The sequence below is a fragment of the Bubalus kerabau genome, chromosome 13 (genome assembly GCF_029407905.1).
Source record: "Bubalus kerabau isolate K-KA32 ecotype Philippines breed swamp buffalo chromosome 13, PCC_UOA_SB_1v2, whole genome shotgun sequence".
Classification (NCBI taxonomy): Eukaryota; Metazoa; Chordata; class Mammalia; order Artiodactyla; family Bovidae; genus Bubalus; species Bubalus kerabau.
The window spans coordinates 2,805,412-2,828,282 of record NC_073636.1 but is presented as its reverse complement, the minus strand read 5'-3'; the positions used below and the strand labels follow the sequence as shown (position 1 = coordinate 2,828,282).

At 44.2% G+C, this 22,871-nt stretch overlaps 1 protein-coding gene across 11 annotated transcripts in view; it reads right to left on the bottom strand.

The window, feature by feature from the left end:
* Window positions 1–22,871, bottom strand: part of PLCB4 (phospholipase C beta 4) — a 473,260-nt gene that overhangs the window by 109,327 nt on the left and 341,062 nt on the right. For all 11 annotated transcript variants that reach the window (XM_055543369.1, XM_055543377.1, XM_055543373.1 and 8 more), the window contains 5 exons: window positions 16,810–16,889; window positions 14,122–14,175; window positions 7,813–7,894; window positions 6,707–6,807; window positions 6,003–6,060 (listed from right to left, as the gene is read on the bottom strand). In XM_055543369.1, the coding sequence (XP_055399344.1) occupies window positions 6,003–6,060; window positions 6,707–6,807; window positions 7,813–7,894; window positions 14,122–14,175; window positions 16,810–16,889 (375 nt within the window). The remainder of the gene's footprint in view (window positions 1–6,002; window positions 6,061–6,706; window positions 6,808–7,812; window positions 7,895–14,121; window positions 14,176–16,809; window positions 16,890–22,871) is intronic.

The following is a 22,871-nucleotide window of genomic DNA, read 5'->3' as shown; positions in this document are numbered from 1 at the left end:
CTGTGCACAGAGGCGTGTGGGTCTAGGCTGGGGCCTCCTGCAGTGCAGCTTCTGAAGAGCAGCAGGGGCGTCACCTTCACCCCGGAGCTTGAGAGGGATGCACATTCGGGGGCCCCACTCCTAACCTACCAAATCAGACCTCCTGTGGTGGAAGCTACGAATCTGTATTTTAACAATCTTGTCAGTTGATTCTGATGTGCTCAAATTTAAGAAGTGTGACTAGTATGTAAAGGTATGCATTTAAATATATTTGCCTATCAGTTTAAAAGATCATATCTTAGTTCTGCAAGGGTAGAAGAATGCTAAACATTTGAAATCTGCTCCCAAGTAACCCTCATCAAAATTTATCAGAGGGCATAATATTCACTAGAAGAATATCCTTCTTTCAGAAACAACAGCCAGAAAAACCAAGTCCTTAAAATGTATGTATCATATCCTCTTATTCTACATTTGCAGCAAATAAGCACCACAACAATATGAAACTTCACTTCTCTTTACATCTGCTCCACCAGATAACCTTTTGCTTTCCCGAAAATGCTCACATTTCAGAAAGGAAGCACAGTGCAATCTGGATAACCCAAAGGCAAGGAAACAACGGCAAAACTTGTGTTAAAAGTCACAAAAATATAATCTTTATTTGAAAAAATAAAGAGGAGAAAGATCGTTTCCAGGACATCTCAGACAAATAAGACTGCAGAAGATTTCCACTTAGTCAAAAGCACTGTGGGGTGAGTGGATCACAGCTCTGGGGGGAGAGACCATAGGTTTGCAGTTGGGATTTGGGGAAGCAATGTACTAAGGGCATACACCCCATGATGTTCAGAGCCTTATAACGATAACACTGACTAGCTTCAGAAAATAGTTCACAGAACTGTGACCATGTAAATGAAGAGACAATGAATATATCTTTCTTATTATGTCTGTACTCTTATTGAGAAAAGACATCAATGGGCTTCAGCCTGAGCAGCACTGGGAGACAGAGATGTTGACACAACTAATATTCAAAAGAGATACAAGAAGATAAAGAAATAATTGACAAGCCTTACTCACAGAACTAAAGAATTCCTTTTCAAGCGTTAAAGAAGAAAGACAGAGTACATGGGAAGTGATCTTGAGTCCTTTCTTACAGTCTTTCAACGGCAAAATAAAAGAAATGATTAACAAAAGCAGCTCTAATGTGATCCTATGATACATAAGAGGCAGGAGGCAGGCTACCAGCAACCAGAAATAAAACTAATCCTGGATTCTCGTGCTTGTCCAAGACTTCTGTCCTCTCTTCTTATTCTGATCTCTCTCCAGCTCTCCGTGCATCTCTCAATTCTGCAGGCCCTCAGGTATTATCTGTAAGAAGTCACGCCAAAGCCTTTGACCGTGTGGATCACAAACTGTGGAAAATTCTGAAAGAGATGGGAATACCAGACCACCTGACTTGCCTCCTGGGAAATCTGTATGTAGGTCAGGAAGCAACAGTTAGAACTGGACATGGAAGAACAGACTGGTTCCAAATACGAAAAGGAGTATGTCAAGGCTGTATATTGTCACCCTGTTTATTTAACTTATATGCAGAGTACATCATGAGAAACGCTGGGCTAGAAGAAGCACAAGCTGGAATCAAGATTGCCGGGAGAAATATCAATAACCTCACATATGCAGATGACACCACCTTTATGGCAGAAAGTGAAGAGGAATTAAAAAGCCTCTTGATGAAAGTGAAAGGGGAGAGTGAAAAAGTTGGCTTAAAGCTCAACATTCAGAAAACTAAGATCATGGCATCTGGTCCCATCACTTTATGGCAAATAGATGGGGAAACAGTGGAAACAGTGACAGACTTTATTTTGGGGGGCTCCAAAATCACTGCAGATGGTGACTGAAGCCTTGAAATCAAAAGACACTTGCTCTTTTGAAGAAAAGCTATGACCAATCTAGACAGCATATTAAAAAGCAGAAACATTACTTTGGCAATAAAGGTCCATCTAGTCAAGGCTATGGTTTTTCCTGTGGTCATGTATGGATGTGAGAGTTGGACTATAAAGAAAGCTGAGTGCCGAAGAATTGATGCTTTTGAGCTGTGGTGTTGGAGAAGACTCTTGAGAGTCCCTTGGACTGCAAGGAGATCCAACCAGTTAATCTTAAAGGAGATCAGTTTTGAATATTCACTGAAGGACTGATGCTAAAGCTGAAGCGCCAATACTTTGGCCACCTGATGTGAAGAACTGACTCATTGGAAAAGACCCTGATGCTGGGAAAGATTGAAGGCAGGAGGAGAAGGGGACGACAGAGGATGAGATGGTTTGATGGCATCACCGATGCAATGGACATGAGTTTGAGCAAGCTCCAGTAGTTGGCGATGGACAGGAAAGCCTGGCGTGCTGCAGTCCATGGGGTTGCAAAGAGTCAGACACGACTGAGTGACTGAACTGAAGTGAAATGGACAATGAAGGTAAAACTAAAATCAATTCAGTTTCTCATTAGGAATGGGGAAAGAGAGGTGAAACTAACTGAAGCCAAGAGGCTTTAATTAGTCCTGACACATAGAGAACTGAGTTGGTGGCAGTACCCAACCAGGTGCTAGCTCATAGTGAGTGTCCCCACCAGCTCTTCTGGAGACTTCAACTGCACTATTTTCATAATATTGGCACACATACAGACACACATACATTTCCCTCAGCCCACTGGATGGGACCAAGAAATACAGCTATGCCAAAATTTTAGATCCGAGCGGTAGATTTCCATGGCTACCTTCATTATGGAGAATAGCAAGTTTACAAGTTCATGCTGCTCTCATATTCCTCCCACTGATAGTAATGATACCAAGGAAATATCCAGTGCTTCACAGACTCTTATGTGCAGACAAACCAACTGGAGAAAATGTTCAATGCAGATTCCAACTCAGCAGGTTTGGGGCGGGGCCTGAGATTCTACATTTCTGACAAGTTCCTTGTAGATACTGAGGCTGCTGGTGCCCAGATCACACTCTGGGGAGCAGTGAATGTGGAGACACTGAGAATTAGATGAGGAACAGATCCAAAATTCCCTGTGAAAAGCCAGTGAGTGGTGATGGCGTGGGCAGAGAGCAGGTGGTACAAAGCCCTACACAGCAACCAGGCAGGAAATGGACCACAGTCTCTCCTCTCTGTCCAGATTCCTGCAGATACACATTAACACACTGAACGGAAAACTGCATATAAGGAGTAAAGGGACTCACAAGCTGGAAGGTGGTGGGAGGAAACACGGCTTTTGCTAATATATGATAAATACCATTTTTCCGTTAAATGTTAAAATAAGTGTTACTCGCTCAGTCGTGTCTGACTCTTTGCAGCCCCATGGACTGTAGCCTGCCAGGCTCCTCTGTCCATGGAATTTTCAAGGCAAGAATACTGGAGCGGGTTGCCATTTCCTTCTCCAGGAGAATTGGTGAATGCTCATAGATGTGTGTTTATTGATCCTTTTCTTTGTTCATCATTTCTCTGGTTACCTTGTTGAACTCTCTTATCTATTCAAAGAGTTTTTGATGGCTTTTGATATTCAGGTTACACAATCATCTGCGAATAATGAACAACGGGTCTTGTCCTTTTGATTTCCTGGGACTCATTTATTTTTCCTTGTCCTTTTGCATCCAGGGCTTCTAATACAATGTTAAATTCCAGCTTACTGAGACTATGTGGCTAAGGCATTTGAAAATGTTTAGATCTAGGCTCTTGGAGTCAGAGACCCTTAACATTCCAATGCCTGCTCCCTTCCAGAGTGAATTCTGTCTCCTTTCATTATGGGTTTCCATGGTGCTCTGCCCATGGGGTGCTTTAAACTTTGGAACAATGAGAGGGAGAGTCCTCAAAAGTCCTATGGGTGCAAGGTGCTGGCAGAACCCTCTCTACGTTTGACAGCCTTCTTTAAGGAGACATTCTGATTTCTGTCTAGTTCTTCCAGCTGAGTTCACTAGGACAGAAAAGGAAGAGATTCAGGGCAGACACTTTGATTAAAAACATAGGCTTTACTCTTCTGGACTTGTAGTCTTGTAGTTTCTGTGACCCAAAGAAATCCAGAATCATAGCAATTCAATTAGCTCCACCCCCAAACTGAAAGTGCCTCCTTACTGTTAATGAAAAGCCAAGCATAAGCGAATGAATACTACTGGCCAATACTGTAATATTGATGGATAAAAGCTACCAAGGAAAAGTATTTAAGAAAGAATTTGGATGGCAGAGACAGAAAGCATATGTGATCCTCCCTTTTAAAATTAATTTTTTTGGTCATGACTTATAAGAATTACAAGAGTAGTTACTGGGTAGGTCTACAAAAGTCTCCCATACAAGGAAGGGGATGAGATAAGGACGCATGAATGCAGCATGTACACTGGAGACTTCAGAACCGTTTCTTCATTTGAACAGTGCAAGTGATAGTGCATATCAAGTCTCTGCTATGTTTAATAGACGGCTGAGCACCAGCTTCATCCCGGAGCACGCAAGTGGCCTTTCTCTAGGAAGCGGTAAACTGATGAACGTGCTAATCGTCTCCCCACTAAACATCTTCCCTCTTTAGTAGAAAGCAAGATTTTTGCCTCTCTCACCAAAACTTAAGACGACCAATGACCCAAAGTACATGTAAAGCAGAGAGAGATAAAACAATACATTTTTTAAAAGAAACAGAAGATGGGGAAAGGGTTAAGGAGGCACAGCAAAGCAACTTATCTGAGCAACAGTGGCGTAAGAATGTGGATAATATCTGGGTAAAGATTATGAACGTAGTATCCGCATAACAAAAACTCGTGGAGTGAAAAAACTTGAAATGTTTTAAAGTAAAATAAATATTGTGGTGAACTGAAAGGATTACTTTAAAGTAGAGACATCTGTGCTGATATATGAGGGACCCTGCCTCTCCTGCATCCATGCTTCCAGGCTCTGGGTATCGTAGCTTCTCAAGTGCAATCCTACAAATTGGGAGCCACTGGGCCCTGACTTGAAAGAAAGGAGAAGCCCTTCAGCAAAGATGTGCTATGTGTCTTCAAACTGGCAAATCAGTCTGCCTGCTGCTTTTTCGTGAGGCAACACCTTCTACCTGGCATGATACTGTCTAGCTTAATGTTTTGTCTTTATATGGTATAATGGTTACTATCAATTGTTTTGGAACAAAAGTATACTGTCCATCCCTCATTTAAAGTCTTCTTATTATTTAATGTGTTAGACAAAAAGTGCATTTCCATTTTTTGTATTAACAAGAGCTTCAATGGGTTTCACTGAAAACACTTTCTTGTTCATGTAGAGAAAAAAAAAGTTAATTTTAGTTTTCATAAAAATTGGAATGTTTATGTGTTCTGAAATATATTTCTCTTGGGCTTAAGCAAATTTTGTCAACTAGTTTTGGTTGTTGAGTGAATCACATTCTAAAATTAGTTCTGAGCTTGTTACAAAAATAAAAAGTAAAAATTTAACCTGTCATCCCATTGGCCTAATATGCACTATGCTTTCACCCAGGAACTCCAGTGTTGTGCTTGTTGTCAAAATATTCTGTTCAAACCTACATATTTTTCTTACATGCAATCCATTAAAAGACAAAAATAAGGCTTTCCCAGTCCATGCAAAAGTATGAGAAAAAGTTAGCGATGGCGAATCCAACTATAGGGTGGTAAACTCAATCCATTCTCTTTCTATTTCTTATAAGTAAACAGAAAAAAAAAAAAAAGATAAGTACCTTAAATATCATCTTGCAAAACACAGACACATTTAATTAAGTGAATATATTATCAAATTCACACACATACACAGACCCAGAGCTACACATCACAGCAAGAAACCAACAAAAAAGCAGTGTGCAAAGCCAATGAGGAAACGCATGGACACACGGGGGCAGCAGCTGATTTTTGCACCTGGTAAAGCCATCATGGAAAGATCAGCAGGTCAGAAGCAAAGCGAATGGGGGTGCAGGATGCAGGCATGCAATGAGGATGCTGGAGGAAGCAAGCCACTGCACACAGACTGATGGAGTTAATGTATGAAAAAGCTTACTTCATTTAGAAAGCTCACTAATTGGTCTACCGTTAAATAATCAGTTTTGTCTCCATTGCTGAAAAGAAATTTATTAGAAAAAGTAAGTTGTGGTATATGATGCTACAGGAGGCACGATTTACATGTTGACATTTGTGGTTGATAATCCTAAACTTACTTTTCTAAACCTGAAGTAGTGGTGAACTCTTAAAATGGCCAGAGACTGTTTGTAAAGAAAAAAAAAAACACACCCAACAATAGCAAAGGCAATAAATCACTCCCCCTAACTTATAGAAAATATCTGCAATCCTTCTTTTGCATTATCTAAAGGCATTATTATAAAACAACATGTAAGTCATCCATTTGAAATAATTGGAATGAATGGACTTTTGAACAACATAATAACATTCCAAATCGAATCTCGTTAGTTCACATAACGGGTTAATACCTAAAGGAGCAGGTTAACATTGTAGGTAGTTAGTAAAGCCAATGCAGGGAGAGGAGGGGGAAGTTCCAGGTGCTGCAACCAACTTATGTAAAAGTTTCTCAAAAAATCAGAGTGAACTTTTACACCAAATAAACTAAGGGGTGAAAATGTAACCCTGACTAGACATTCCTAGATACTGTCAACATATTATATGAAGATATTAGGACAAAAAATGTTTTTAAAGTCTAAAAGAGCAAGGATAACTTCGATGTGACACTTTCTCATAAACAGAACTTACATTTTTTTGAAAAGATCCTCTATATCTGTCCGAGGACAAATCTTTTGTGTCAGTTCATAGAACTTTTCATAAGTAAATGCGGCGGGCTCAATTTCATCGTTCTGGAAAGAACAGAAGCATTGTCATAAATCAGGCACCGTTCTCTCTCTTTGGAGGATCTACAGAATCGACAGGTTCATGAAGCAGTGTGATGACTACTTGTAATCCCAGGGTTTTCATCTCTGACTCTTCCTGATAGGAGCCAGAAGGTCCAACCGTGGGCCAGCCTACTAGAATATGGCGTGTGTAAAAGAGTATTTCTAGTTAACACGCATCCATGGTTTGGATGTTCAAACACTGGCCACAGCTGGGCTTGCTCTGGGAGATACTCCATAGAACAAACACAAAGAAACATTTCTTCCTCCTCTCCTTGAAGGAACAATGCAACTGCTTGCCACAAGGATGCTGACTAAGTCAAACCCAATGTTTTCTTATGCTTATTTTGTGAATTTTTACAGGCATCATAAGGGGAGTTCTAAAAGAGTTTACCTTTCATACTGAACCTTATATTTCAAATAGGATTTGTTAGGACAGTAACAGCCTAAATCTTTCTTGCAGTTAATACATTCATTGCAACTATTTTATTTTTTAAATTTATTTCAATGCAACTATTTTAAATCCAAAGGGCCGCAAACTCAAATGTTTTGCTTGGGGAGAGGTGCTTCATAAAATATCACACAGCTGTCCTGAAGAAGTTAATTTATGAGCCATTTTTCATGCTGACATTGTGCATGGTTCTGCGAATGTTGATGGGCTTCTATAAAATAAGCTTTCAATAAGTTGTGTGAAAGAGCAGCCTGCTGCCATTTCCTTTTCTTAATAAAGTTGACAGGAACATTTGGAAATACGTTATTTGAATACTATAATGTTTAGGTTAAAATGCCCAGAAAACAAAAGGAAGGAAGGATAGAAGGGAAGAGAATAAAGGAAAAATTAACTGTACTATATGTGACTGAACCTAATTCTGAATCTAACTGAATCAGCTTAATATAAATAATCTTACTTATTACATGAGGACAAAAATACACAAAGAGGTTTTAGAACAATATCATTAAATTAATGAATACCTTTCCACTGGGAAGACCTAGCTCCTTGAGCGCTTGAAAGATCACCTTTTCTGTTTTCCCCGATGCAAAGGTTCTAGTAATACTAGGGCAGAAAAGGAAAAAAAAAAAGTTGCTATTAATTCTGTTTTCTGTGATGCAAAGATCCAAGATGGTGGGATAGAAGAAAAGAAAAAGGAAAATAAAATTACTTCTCATTTCTGGGTATTTTTCACTCCCCAAACTGGCTCCTGCAATGGCCCTCTGCTGACCAGAGCTGGTTGTGCCAGTCAGGTGACTTGATTCTAAGACAGACAGTCCCCCGGGCTACTTGTGAACATATGCATCCAGGATCCAGACCACTGGACAACCACAGTAATAAATTTTGATCCTATCAATTTGCTTTCTTAGGAAAAAGGGATGCGGCAGATGGACCAGCAGCTCTAGAACAGAAGCTCGTGGTGACTTGGGGACAGCAAGGAGGCCCCTTAGGACTCGGCCCATGCCCGGGGTCACCCTTTCCTGGCCCCATACTGCAGCTGACATGCGTTATCAGACATATTTCATTTGTATATATATATATATATATATATATATATTTTCAAGCCAAGCACCTATGAGCTACTCTGACATGTCAGTTGCCTCAAGGATTGGGGACTTTATTAAGAAAGTGACAGATATTGGGGAGAAGGGAGACAGGGGAACAATTATTCAGTGTTTCAGCAGAATCTTGGCACTACCCTGAGATGTGGTATTTTTGAATAACGGTGGTGCCTTTGAACTAGTATGGTGTGCATCAAGGCTAGGAAAATGGATAACACCTTAAGGAGTGTATTTCCTGATGATGATCAAAGCAGGGGAGAGACTTCTTCTGACTAAACACTGGTAACACTCAGAACGAACACAGCTGAGGAGAGGACTTAGACCCTGGAATCCACACTTGACTCTGAGCTGTATCTGCGCCACCCAAAGAACCTTCATTCCCTGCCTGAGTGGAAGTTCAGGTAGTTAGTCACCATAATGACATAAATCAGAAGTTCAGCCATTGGGGGAAGAGAGAGCTGACTTGTGTGCAGTGTGGCTGTGGAACACCTTTCCAGGAGCACAGGATGGTGAGCCTGCTCGCCTCAGCTTGTGCCATGCCCCGCCACTCGCGTGAGTGGAGGCCAGCTCCACGGGCGAGTGCTGGCCGGTCCCCCTCGACCAGGGGGAGAAGGCGCCCTCCCACTGCAGTGACAGCCTCAAGGAGAGACTAGAAGAACCAGCTACAGGTCAGTGAACTGCTGCACATTCATTCAAAACTTTATTGTTTCATACTCAGTCTAAGAATACTTCAAGAAGTGCGCTTTTAAGAGAGTTTGAGACAACTGTATCCAAACATAGGGAGGCCTATGAATTCTCTTTCACAGACCCGCAGACATGGTGGAGCATACATGAGTATTAAACCAGTTTCAGGGCAGAGGGTGCTATGCCCACATTTTCCCACTTCTCGAGAGTTCATGGAATTTTCATACATTGGATTAAGAAGTACTTTATCTGCCCTTTATAATGTAGGGGAAAGTAGCTGCTCATTTTGTCATTTTTGAAAAAGAGTATGTATGTGTTAGGGCTGCCCAGGTGGTTCAGCGGTAATGAGTCTGTCTGTCCATGCAGGAGACTTAGGCTTGATCCCCGGCAGACAACATGATGTTGGGGAGATGGTGCCGCAGGGAGGGGAGAGTCTGCAGGAGGAGAATACTGGCTGGGGCTTGGGAAGATGACATGGAACAGAAAGCAGGACAAGGACATCTCTCGGGAGTAGGAGGTTAAGAATTTGTGGGGGACAGAGAAACTGAGACGGACAAACAGGGTGTCCAGGGCCATGAAGGAGGAAAATCCATGTGGGAAGACATCAGTGAGGGCAAAGTCAGAGCCCACAGACATGACTGTTGAGAAGATAATAAAGGCAAGAGCTGGGAACTCCCTGGCTGTCCAAGTTAGGACTCCAGGCTTCCACTTCAGGAGACATGAGTTTGATTCCAGGTCAGGGAACTAAGATCCCACATGCTGTATGGCATGTGTGAATGCATAAATGAATAAATAAATAAAGACAAGAAGTTATGTGATGGCCAGAAGGGCTTGTTCTCAGGCCCATCTTTGCATGCAGGGACAAGAAAAAGCAGAAGGAAGGGAAAGAGACCATCCCCCTGGAGGTGAGGGGTGGGGGAGGGGGCTGCCTTCTCTCCAGGCAGCTTGCAGAGTTATTCTTGGGCCTTAAATGGATTTGGCTCGGGAGTGAGGAGGGTTGTGGCGCAAAGGTGAATTCTCTGATTTTCCAGAAATGCAGTATTTAGCCAGGAGAAACACACTTATCACAGGTTGAGAGAAACACACTTACCACAGGCTGGGAGCATTCAGATAGCTTCAGAGGGCATTTCTTTGGCAGGCAAAATATGTATAAAGGACTGTGATTCATGCAACCCTTTATACACAGCCCCACAGAGCAGGGCTCAGTGCTTCCCCGCAGATCGGTGTTCAGTGAGCGTCTTCAATCAAAACACACCACCCTTCCCAAAGGAAGTGTGAGAGAAGCAAACACCCGGAAGTGGTGCCCAGTCCTATCCGATTAAATTCCCTGTTCCAGGAGACCTTACAGATGACCAAGACAGCAATGACTCTAGAAGCTGAGTCCCCCTCTGCCCTCAAAGCCTCTACAATCCATCCAGCGGTATCAACACTAGCTTTGCAGTCAAGGAGGAGCATGAAGGGGAGCCCCACAGGTCCAGACCCTCACTGCAGCAGGCCGGGCCTTCGGGATGTGGACGGATTATGTGGACACTGGGCTGTAGGGACCACTCCTGAGGTCTCAGCCTTCTCAGCGCACACTCTCCTTTGGGACTTCTTCTAGCCATAGCTGTTGGTTCTAACTCCAGGTTACAAGGAATGGGAAACAGCAAAAATATATATAAGAAGAGTGACTTTCAAAGCTTTGGTCTGGGTGGGAAGGTAAACTGAGCATGAGTGTGCAGGTTTGGGAGAAAGGCAGATGGCGGAAGAGAGGCACAAAGAAAGAAAGGAGACGCAAATTCTTCTTAGACATTAAGCATCGGTTACAACCACCGAACCCAGATCTAATGACCATGAAGCCAGATCTCCTCTAACCTTACTTACTTAACCTTACAAACTACACTAACAGTTTCCATTTTAAAACTTCAGAGTGATAGTGATGAAGCCACATTTTAATGTGTTTACTCTTCGTATCCATTAAAACACTCAGAACAATTTCCACCTTGCCCTTGGCAGCTCATCCACACAAAGATTTATCTGCTTTTCAGTGGCTCGATATCAATTCTGCTTCAACTCTGTCACACTGCCCCCAGACCACAGGTGTCCTGTGTCAAACACCTGCTAACACTGGCAGCCGCCCCAGAGTTCATGTCAGAGAGCAGTAAAGAGGACGACAAAACATCTGGGCTATTGCTACAAAAAGAGGTGAGCAATAATTTTGTTCATGAACAGGCTGGATCAGGCTTCCAAGCTTGTGGAACAAAGGCTTGATCGGCAGGATGTCTACAAAGGACACCAGAACTGCTGGTTAGGGGTGCTCTGATCACAGTCTCTGTGCTCCTCCTTTGCCCATTTCCTGAACCTTTTCTTGGAAGAAAAATCAGGAGAGCAAGGTATGTAAAAACAGACCCAACTTACATTGCTGGTCTTCACACTGCTATTTGTTCCAAGTTTGGACTTATTACTTCATGTGTATGTGTCTGACTCTTTGTGACCCCAAGAACTGTAACCATCCAGGCTCCTCTGCCCGTGGGATTCTCCAGGCAAGAAGAGTAGAGCCAGTTGTCATTTCCTTTTCCAGGGGATCTTCCCGACTCAGGGATCAAACTCTCCTCTCTTGTGCCTCTGGTGTTGGCAGGTAGATTCTTTACCACTGTGCCACCTGGGAAGCCCTATTACTTCCATACTTATTTTTAAATAAAAATGCACTAAATATTTGGCAATAGCTGTAGGATCCTGAGATACATTAAAATCATTACCCTGCTATTCTCAATAGAGCAAAGGGTTTTATTTAAGATAAGGATGAGTGTAAAGTGTCTTTGCCAACAAACACTGATCAAGGATGGTAGCATGGCTTTTTAAGATTTTTTTTTTTTTTGAGGTGGACCATTTCTTAAAAGTGTTTATTGAATTTGTTACAATATTGTCTCTGTTTTATGTTTTGTTTGTTTTTTTGGCCACTAGGCATGTGGGATCTTACCTCCTTAACCAGGGATTGAACCTGCAGCCCTTTCAATTCAAAGGTGTGAAGCTTTAACCACTGGACTACCAGGGAAGTCCCTAGCAGGACTTTTTTAAAAACTTCTAAAGTAAATGCAAAACTGAGTTGCTTGTAAGTTATTAAATAAAAAACAGAATCCTACATATAGGTTCTTAAAGACCACAACAGATGCATGAAGTTGGTAACTCTGCTGCTGCTGCTAAGGCGCTTCAGTCATGTCCGACTCTGTGCGACCCCATAGACGGCAGGCTCCTCCCTCCCTGAGATTCTCCAGGCAAGAACACTGGAGTGGGTTGGCATTTTCTTCTCCAATGCATGAAAAGTGAAAGTGAAGTTGCTCAGTCGTGTCTGACTCTATGCGACCCCATAGACAGCAGCCCACCAGGCTCCTCTGTCCATGGGATTTTCCAGGCAAGAGTACTAGAGTGGGTTGCCACTGCCTTCTCCATGATAACTCTGGATAACTCTGGAAGCCCTCAATAAAAGGTGAAGTAAAAAGATTACTGCCTGGTCTTCTTTACAACATGCATGCCCTGTGTTTCCTCACTGATACCTCAGCTGTGTCTCGTGGATACCCTCGTTCATGACTGCTGTCATCCACAGAATTAAGGAAAATGAGGATCTCTAGGATAGTTCTATTACATGTGAAAGGATGCTGAGGGAGATGCCCTCGGGGGAATGCAGAATGGAAGCTTCGAGGCTAGCAGAGAGGGGGGAAAGGAGAGGCAGAAACGGCCAGTGTACAGCTGCTCCAAGGCTCTCCCCCAAACGCCACGCAACGGGCGACCTGTGGCCCTCATCCTGACGGTTACAGCCATTCCGGGACAGGCTCCACCTGGTGGCCTGGGTTCTGCCTGTGGCTATTTGCTGGTTGGCTTCTTTGCTGAAGTGTTGGGGAAGAGCTCAACTTGAACGCGAGCCTGGAGAATTCTTGAAGAGTGGGTCGGGGTCCGGGAGCTCATGCTGAGTTCAGGTTCACGACTCTGAATACACTCCTGGCTTCTGATGGGCAGCAAACGCCCCAGGGCCCAGCCCAGCTTTGGCATTTACCACGGAGTGCTTACCACAAACACCAGCCAAAAAGACACTGGGGAGCTGGGTGAACAACCCCCATCACTCCCACTGCATGGACTTCCAATGGACCCACAGGCCAGAGGCAGTCCTAACACTAGGAGCAGCGGAGCAGAGTGGGGCCCTCGGAGGGTGAGGCACGTTGGCTTGAGGCTGAAGCACAGCGCAGAGGCTGTTTCCGGCTCATGGGCTCTTCACTCCTGGCTCCACCAGGCTGTGCCGCCTCTTTCCCCCCTCACTGCTACGTTGGGCGGGTGAAGGGGAAGCACCAGTCCTGAAGGGGGTGGGGTGGCAGTGGCAACGTACCCAGACTCAGTGGTGCCCCCGGCCCTGGGCACAGAGGGCCGACGGAACCCAGGCTGCGCGGCAATGTCCAGAGGCATCGCACCTCCTAAGACACATCCCTACCCCCCTACTGTAGGTACAGAACAGAAAAGAAACTTCTTTAATTTTAGCAATGGTTGTTTGGGGCAAGTAGGTGAAAGATGAAAGAAAGTGAAATTGTTGGTTGCTCAGTTGTGTTCCACTCTTTTGTGACCCCACAGACTGTAGCCCCCCAGGCTCCTCTGTCCACAGAATTTCCCAGGTAAGAATACTGGAGTCGGTTGCCATTTTCTTCTCCAGGGGATCTTCTCCAATCCAGGGATTGAGTCTGGGTCTCCTGCATTGCAGGCAGCTGCTTTATCATCTGAGACACCAGGGAAGCTACTTAAATCCCAAAAACTCACTTTTCTGAAAATTAAAAAAACACTCCTTCATTTTTAGAAGTTCTTTATCAGGCTTACTGCTATGCATTCTGAGAAAAAATGCGACTTTACATCCATAAGTGATTTTTACGAAGTAAACACAGCATCTGATAATGTAATTCAAACTAAGATTCCAGAAATACCTGTAACTAAAGCAATTAACAAGTCCTCATGGGGGGCTTTCTCTGTGGACTGGTATCATGAGGGCCGACCCAGGCTGTGCAGAGCACTCAGGAATAACTGACTTACCTCCTAACTGGAATTTTCCCATTTGTGTTGGTCATAAATGCCAATTTCATCCAGCTGGAAAACAACAGTAACAACTGTTTTAATGTTTCTTGGGAGGAACAGCTTCCATCTGGTTAAAAACTTTAAAAGAAAGTTCACTCAAACAAAGACTATTTATTCAGAAAACCAGAGACAATCACACACCATGAGATAAATTTACTGTTTGTCGGATTTAGCTAATAAAAATATAACTCAGTTAAATTCGAACTTCAGATAAATAACAAATACTTTTTTTTAACTATAGGTATGTTCCAAATATTGCTTAGGATGTATTTATACTAAAACATTATTTGTTACTTATTCAAATTTCACTGAGAGTCCCATATTTTATCTGGTAATCCTAGACGAATTAGGAAATTGAGTGTTTGCATTGAACACAGCAAATTATTGGCACTTGTTTGGTGACTGTTCTTGTCCCTGACTGCTGCTTTTTAATAATCTACTAAGGGGTTAAGAGGGGCTAGGGCATGGTGACAGCAGAAGGCTTGTCTGAAGTCAGTGGGGACACCCCCGGCCCTCACCCCTCTGCCACCCCAGGGAGCGGTGAAGTGCAAAGGAGAAGCAGGCAGGCGCGAACCCTCTGTGACCGACTCCTCATGCAACTGACGGATGGGTGGACACCATCTCCATGAAGGAATCTGGATCCTTAACTTGTCCCTGTCAGAGAAGTTCATCAACTCAAACTGATGGTGAGAAATGCTGTGCTTTTCCCAGGTTTTCAGGACTCAGGGGGACCTGGAACACTTATCCTTTGGTGCCAGGGCTGTTCTTAGCTACTGATTCCATTCTCACTGTTCTTGTAAATAATCTAACAATCTGCAGAACATGAGGAGTTGGTAAAGCTTCTGTCTTAAGTCAGTGTTCCTCGAAGCACAAATGGCTACCTTTAAGGGGCTAGTTTCAGGACCACAGGAGTAAGGCAGTGGGCAGACAGGGAGGGACAGTCACATCAAGCTGTGTTCTCAGCCGGGCTTTGTCCCGAGGCCGCTGGGACCTCTGAAGTGTGATCTGCGCCCGGCCTGGCGGCAAGGGGGCAGGCTCTGATATCCTGTCTCAGCCTGTCATTGGCTGTGGGTTTCCTTTCTGAAGAAGGGGCGAGTGTGGGGTCAGCCCTCCTAAACCAGGGACATGAAGGGTCAACCTTAAGGGACGCTATGGATTTTGATATGGGCAGGGGTCCTGGAGCTGGGCCCCTGGGATACTGTGGGAGGTAATGATCTACTGGTGATCCTCTGTAGGCAGAGGGTGGTCCTCTGGAGAAGCAGGCAGACGTGAGTCCTGAGTGACCTCACCCTCCAGCAGCTGGTGGATGGGTGAATACCAGCGATGGAAAGCAGTCTGGGCAGGACCCCCACGAGGGCAGCTGAGATCTGTCATCTGAACACAAGGAATTGGCTCCCCCAGGTCTAAGAGGGCATGCCAGAAGTCTGAGACCCTTCGGGATTCCATGACCTCAAAGTATCTGCGGGGTTGCTCTTTATTTTTAAGAAATCATGCCAGAGCAACTGCAGAGGGAAAGGAGAAGCAGCTGCACAAAAACAGGAAAATACACGACTGAACAACTCCCCTCTTCTAAGACAACAGGGAAACACTGGAATGAGGGCATCAGAATCAAAATAAGTAATTCTGAGTGAGGGGAGTGAGGAGCCAAGCACCGGCTTTGCACGGCCTCATTTGCTCTGCGAGGACTCTTACGAGCGGGGTCACCACCTTCATGCACAGATGAGGACAGTGAGGCACAAGCTAAGAACTTTCCCAAAGTCCTCGGGCAACGAAGTGGCTAACGCCAGGGATTACAGCATAGCCCATGCTCCCAGAGCGCCGCCAAAGGGACCAGAGCAAGACACGGAAGGCCCGGGGGGCAGAGCTCTCCTTCCATCGCCCACAATCCAGGGAGTCCCACCCTGGGTGCTGGCCAGGCCCGGCTAAGAGACGCGTGCAGCTTGCTCGGTGCAGGCTCTCCCCGCACCACCCGCCGCCTGCCTGGGGCCCCGGATCACTGCTTCTCAAACAGGCGGACTGGGGCTTTGGCTAGGGTTTCTACTTGAGTAACTTTCACGTCACCCATAAAGAATAACTTGATAGGGTTAAAAGCTACCACCTGGCGCCTCTCTGAATTTTGGATACAGTGAGCTGGGGGAAGGAAGGCCTGCCTTCTGAAGTTCAAAAGCACCTTTGGATCCCTGACTGCTTGTGAAACAGTCCCTGGGGCCAGTGCTCCTCTCCCTCCGGAGTGGTGGGTCCTTCTGCTGAATGGAGCCATACTCCCCATCCCTCAGTCTCATGCCGTAGAGGCTCGAGCTGCACCCAGCCCCCAGCTGTGGCACCAGGCACACAAAGCTACTATCGGCAGCCTGGGGACATAAAAGCCCAGGCCCACAACCCAGGGGACACTGAGAAGGTGGAGTTCCAGTACCTTCCTGCCAACCAACCATTCCCCTCAAATAGATTTTGGGCTGTGCGCATCACACATGGCTGCCAGGTGGCAGGAAGGGTACCGGTGTGTACGGGTCAACGACTTCTCCAAAGTCAGGAGTGCAGCAGGGAAGGCAAGGCAGGTGCTGCCTGGTGCGTATACGCAGCCTTCATCTCCTAGTCTGCACGTGCTTGGTAACGCCAAGCGCAAAGGGTCATGCAAACAAAACTCACTGCTTCTTGAGGCACGTCATCGGGCTGACGTTGTTGGCCCTGAAGTTGTGAATGATGGATCTCAGGCCTTCGACCCATTGCTGCAAAAGAAAGAGAAAGTGTTCCCGGTGAGCAAATCCACCAGAGCTAAACCGGGAGGTCCTTATTAGACAGCCCATATCCATTTAGTGGAAGAATAATATAAACTTTTCTTTATCTCCTTCCTGCCACATGCCCATTCGCATCAAACGCTCACATTTTGTGCTTCAATAAACAGCTTTCACTCATTCCATGAAGATAAATGCGGCACACACAGTGTCATTAAACCCTGGGCTGTCATGAAGGAATGCTGCCCACTGGCTGGCTGGTTAAGTCTTCTGTTTGCAGACTGCTGAAATGTAAGTCCCTTCAGCTGCCAGCAATCTTTACTATTTCTAAAGCAGCATTATACAATACATGGTGACATGTGTAATTACTCTTGTGTTAGAGGAGGAACGTATTAGGGGTTCATCCATTTTATTGTGGGATTCTATTTCAGTGTAAGAATTTGTCACCTCTCTTACCTGTCTGTGTTTTCCAGGAAAGCCTCAAAAAGTAAAGCGGGCACTGACTGGCAGGATACCCGGAAGAAACAGCAATGTGCTTGCACAGTTTCTGTAGAAGGCCTTGGACTTCAGCGTTAGTTTACAACATCACTCCAAGGATTTACAGGGATGAGTGAAGAAGCCCGTGTGTGGCAGTGAAGGAATTTAGGTTTCCCAAGGGCATTTGACTAGAAGAGGCTGGCCTGTGAATTAAGGCCAACTCTGCTCGTGGGCCCAATAACAGATGCCAATGATGCCACACCAGGCTTCTAAAATAGAGTCACACTCTTGGCAAAATGCTCTGTAGCAAATTCATAATACTGGAGGTTCAAACAGAACTGGGGCCCACACATAAGCCAGCCTTTACCTTCTTAGGTTTAGAGTCTGATTGCTGTAGCTCTGTGCCAAGGAGCGAAAGTGTTTTGAAACAGTCATGTAGATGTACAGTCTACCTGCCCTGTCCAACACGGCAGCCACTTGCTGCATGTGGCTAAATTAAACTGAATAAAAATTAACGAAATTAATTAATTAAATTTCAGCTGAATAAAAATAAAATTCAGCATCTTCTGCATTCATCACACTCAAAACCCAATGGGTGTACCATATCAGACAGTGCAAATAAACAACATTTCTGTCATCCCTGAAGGTTCCATTGGATAGAACTGCATAGTATTACCAGGTGAACATGGTCAAGGGATTAAGTCACTTGCAAGGGCCAAAGGTGATGACTGAGTTCTCTATGTCTGTGTGATTTTAATTTTAATTGTGATATAATACATATAATGTGAAATTTACCATCATAACCTTTTTTAAGTGATCAGTTAGTAGTATTAAGTAAAAGTCAAGTTTTTGCACAACCAACACCTCCAGCCATGTCTAGAACACGTTTTATCTTGCAGAACTGAAATTTGGTTCAGTTAAACAGAACCACTTAAACAACCACTAAACAACCACTTCCCATTTCCCTCCCGCACAACCCCTGGCAACCACCATTCTCCTTTCTGCTTTCTGACTTTAAGTACTTAAGGTACCTCATCTAAGTGGAATCATGCAGTATTCGTCCTTTGTGACTGGCTTATCTCAGTTAGGTTAACGTCCTCCTCAAGGCTTCTCTGTGTTGTAGCCAGTGTCAGAATTTCCTTTCTTTTTAAGGCTGAATAATACTGTATTGCGTGTGTAGACCACGTTTGGTTTATCTGCTCATCTAGCAGTGGACCCTTGTGTCTTCGCTAAGACTCATGCTGCTATGAACATGGGTGTACAAGGGTCACCTTAAGCTTCTGCTTCTGATGCTTCTGGATATATACCCAGAAGTGGAATTGCTGGATTGTATGGTCATGTTGCTTTTACATTTTTTAGAAGCTGCCATATTACTTTCTACAGCTACATCATTTTACACTCTCCCTAACAATGCACAAGGGTTCCAGTTTCTCCACAGCCTTACCAAATTCACTATTTTCTACTTTTGTTGTGTTTTGAGACGTGCCACCCTAACGGATATGAGTCTATAGGAGAATTTTTGTGCTTTCCTCTTTGAGCCCCAGTCAAACCTAACAGACTTCTAGAGGAGGACTTGGGAGAGATAAGAGGAAAATTTCCTTTCACAAAGGAAAGGAAATTCTGATGACTCTAAATCGCATGGAAAGCCTCAGCAAGCATGATGATGAAGTCAGAATTCTGAGGGAGGAGGAAGAAATGAAATAGCAGCATTAAAGAAATGCCTCAATTATTTTCCTCATCAGACCTTGCTTCCTCTGTCAGGATAAATATGGGACTCTGACTCCCTGGGGATGATCAAGTATCCTGTGATTGGCCTAACAAGCCGCAGGCCCACAGTTTCCCAAGAAAAGACAGAAACAGCACAGATAATTTGGTTGGCATGAACTGGGAAGCACCGAAGCCTTGTTACATGTTCCAAAACACAAAACAAAGTCCATGGTTTCCTGAGGGCAAAAAAGTGGACCATTTCTGAGACTGTTCATTGGTTCTTTCAGATCATTCTGATTCAGTTGTTTCTAAAAACAAACAACAGAGAGACTGGACTTTGAGGAGGCTTCAGTGACATTCATCCATTTTTTGAAAATACAATGTGGTAACAAATTTGCTTATTTATTGTGATGGAACAGTCCTTGCGAGTGACCTTTGAGGTCATCACACCTGTGACATGGCTCACGCTTTACTTAGTAGAAATGCCCCTGGTCCCCACAAGCACAGGGAGGAAGCTTCAGTTTCTCTTCTTTGAGATACTAAATGTGAGGTCCACAGCCTTGTCCAAGGTCACACAGTGGCCAGTGCGGGGCAGAGGCCATCAGAACTCGGTTGTCTGCCTTTCGTGTGTCTGGGAACTTTGTGTTCAGGGGTCATCCGCATATCTCCTTCCATGACGTGAAAAGATCCATCAACCTTCCCTTATGTCTGTTATCTTAATGTACACTTGGCATAATAAGGCCAAAAGACTGTGGGAAATATGCTAAATGTTTTGCTTTTTGGTTTTGTTCTTATTAAAACATAAAACAGAGGAAATGCCAGCAGGTGTCAGTAGAACCTTAGAATTTAGTTGTAAAGTTAGAAATGAGATAAATGCATATCAACTTCTTTGAATGTTTCCAGATTAACAGAAGCAAAAAAAAAAAAAAAAAAAAAGCCGATTTAGATATGGTTTTCTGAACTGCTGAAAATAAGCATATATGTAAATAGTCTGCCTTGGGCTGCATATTTCTAGAAGGATTATTCCCCGACACGCACTGAGCTCACACACAGGCTCCATGGTGGCTCAGGGTGTGATTCCTCCTACTCTGGGTGTCTTCCCTTGGGTCGGCAGTCCTGAGTGGGCACACGCAGCCTGGATGCAGGAGAACCAGCCCACAGAATCCATTCAGCTACGATGCACAATCTTCTGCACCTCCTTGGAGGCTGTAATGGCCCTTGTTCTCTCATTTTCCAACTCTTCCAATTCTGTCTAAATTAACTTAAAGCTTATTTCAGGCCTTCTAAGGAAGGATCCTTTGAGAGACTCTCGGGGGCCAGTGCTGGATGCTTGGGGAGGGGGAAGGTGGGCGGAGCAGGAGCTGCCTCTGAACGGACCCTGGGGACTTTTCCCCCTCACCGTCTCTCTGGGACCTTTCACACTTATCTTCATTATACAGGTCCCACAGTGTCTATTTTCCAAGCAAATGTCTGGGCCTCACCCTTAAACACTAGGACTCTCATAGACAAAATAATCTCTTTCCCATTAAAAACCAAATGTAGAGAATAACAAAAAAAGAAACCAACTCAGAGACACAGAGAACAGACTGGTGACAGCCAGTAGGCAGGGGGAGAGGTGGAGGGCTGGGGGAGCGGGCGGCACGAACTGCAGGCTTGAGAGGTTCAAGGACATACTGCACAACGTGGAGAGTACAGCTGCTATTCTGTAATAACTGTAAATGGAAAGTAACCTCTAAAATTGTATAAAAGCAAAAACATAAAAAATTTAATGAAAAAATACTCTCTACAGAGGAAAAAAAAAACAAATAAAAAACTCCCCAAATGTATAGAGACATAGACATAACAGACCTAAACCAAAAGATACATGAATTTACAGAGCATGTATCTTGCTTTTTCTCCTTTAAAAACATTTGGCAATCTTTAAAGGTATGAAAATGATATTTAAACGCTCTGTGTATAAAAATGCAAAGAAAGAAAGCAAAAAGTAAAGACTACTCCAAATCCCATTACTGATCCTGAGAGCTGACAACACTTTGCTGTCTGAGCTTCTAGGCTTTTTCTATGCATGTAGTCCTCCTACAATAACCGGTCCCTCCAGTCAGCATCACTTCAAGTAGAGTTGTTTTCCTTCAACTCAATCTTATTTCTAGATTTTGTTCCAGAAGCATTCTTCTTGTTTTTGTTGTTCAGTGGTAAGTCATGTCCGATGTTTTGTGACTCCATAATCTGCAGCACACCAGGCTTCCCTGTCCTTCACTATCTCCTTGAGCTTGTTCAAACTCATGTCTATTGAGTCAGTGATGTCATCTGACCATCACACCCTCTGTTGTCTCCTTCTCCTCTTGCCCTCAGTCTTTCCCAGCATCAGAGTCTTTTTCAGTAAATCAGTTCTTTGCATCAGGTGGCCAAAGTATTAGAGCTTCAACTTCAGCACTAGTCCTTCCAATGAATATTCAGAGTTGGTTTCTTTTAGGATTGCCTGGTTTGATCTCCTTGCTGTCCAAGGGACTCTCAAGAGTCTTCTCCAGCACCACAGTTTGAAAGCATCCATTCTTCGGTGCTCAGCCTTCTTTATGGTCCAGCTCTCACATCCATACATGACCACTGGAAAAACCATGGCTTTGACTCTAAGGACTTTGTCAGTAAAGTGATCTTTCTGCCTTTAATACACTGTCTAGATATGTCAAAGCTTTTCTTTCGAGGAGCAAGCGTCTTTTAATTTCATGGCTGCAGTCACCATCTGCAGTGATTCTTTTTGGTTTTTAGTCAAGGTAGCAAATTGTCAATGCAAAACCCAGCAGACCCTGTGACACTCTCTAAATGTGCTATGCAATTTTCTCAAAAGGTAAGCTGCAGGAGCATCCTCTCTAATCATACAGTGTTTGCTTTCAAAGAGAAGGCCACAGTGAAGATGGTGGAGGCATCTTAAACTCACACGTTAACTGAGACTTGCTCTGTTAGGTGTAGTCCCGGGACCAGCAATGTCAGACTCACCTGGGGCTTGTTACAATGCAAACCATCAGGCACCATTGATGAAATCTGCCCCTTGGGCTGGGAAACAACGCTCATGTTCTTAAAGTCTTGGACCCTGGAGTATTCGACCCAGGACTGAGGCAGAGCCTGGTTCAGGAATTAGAAAACCCCAGGGGTAAAAGCTTCCCTGGTGGCTTGGAGGGCTTCCCTGGTGGCTTAGATGGTAAAGAATCCACCTGTAATGCGGGAGACCTGGGTTCAATCACTAGGTTGGGAAGATCCCCTGGAGGAGGGGATGGCAACCCACTCCAGTATTCTTGCCTGGATAACCCCATGGACAGAGGAGCCTGGCGGACTACAGTCCATGGGGTTGCAAAGAGTCGGACAGGACTGAGCAACTAAGCACAGCACAGGGGTAAAGGCAGGAGAGTGAAGACGCTGGTGATTTAGGCAAGATTTGACCAAAGAATCAACATTCTACGTTTTGAATTGTGCTTATCTGGAATGCTAAAACCATTCTAAAATTAAACAGCAGATCTACCAATGTTTGTATACCATAGACCAATTTCCACATCATGTTAAAAAGGAAAAAATAAAACAACTTTTCTCTTCATGTCAACTATTTTCTCCTGGTTCTAATAAGGAGAGAAATAAGTATAGGTAAAAGGTATTGAGTGCTACCCTGGCAAGAGACCAGTGTTGGTGCCGAAAACTCCCTCACGGCAGGGACGGAAGGCCAACAGGCAGACAGTGACAGGCAAAGAAAACTGAAAGTCACCTTAACTGCTGCCTCAAAGGTAACAGAGACAGAACAGAATT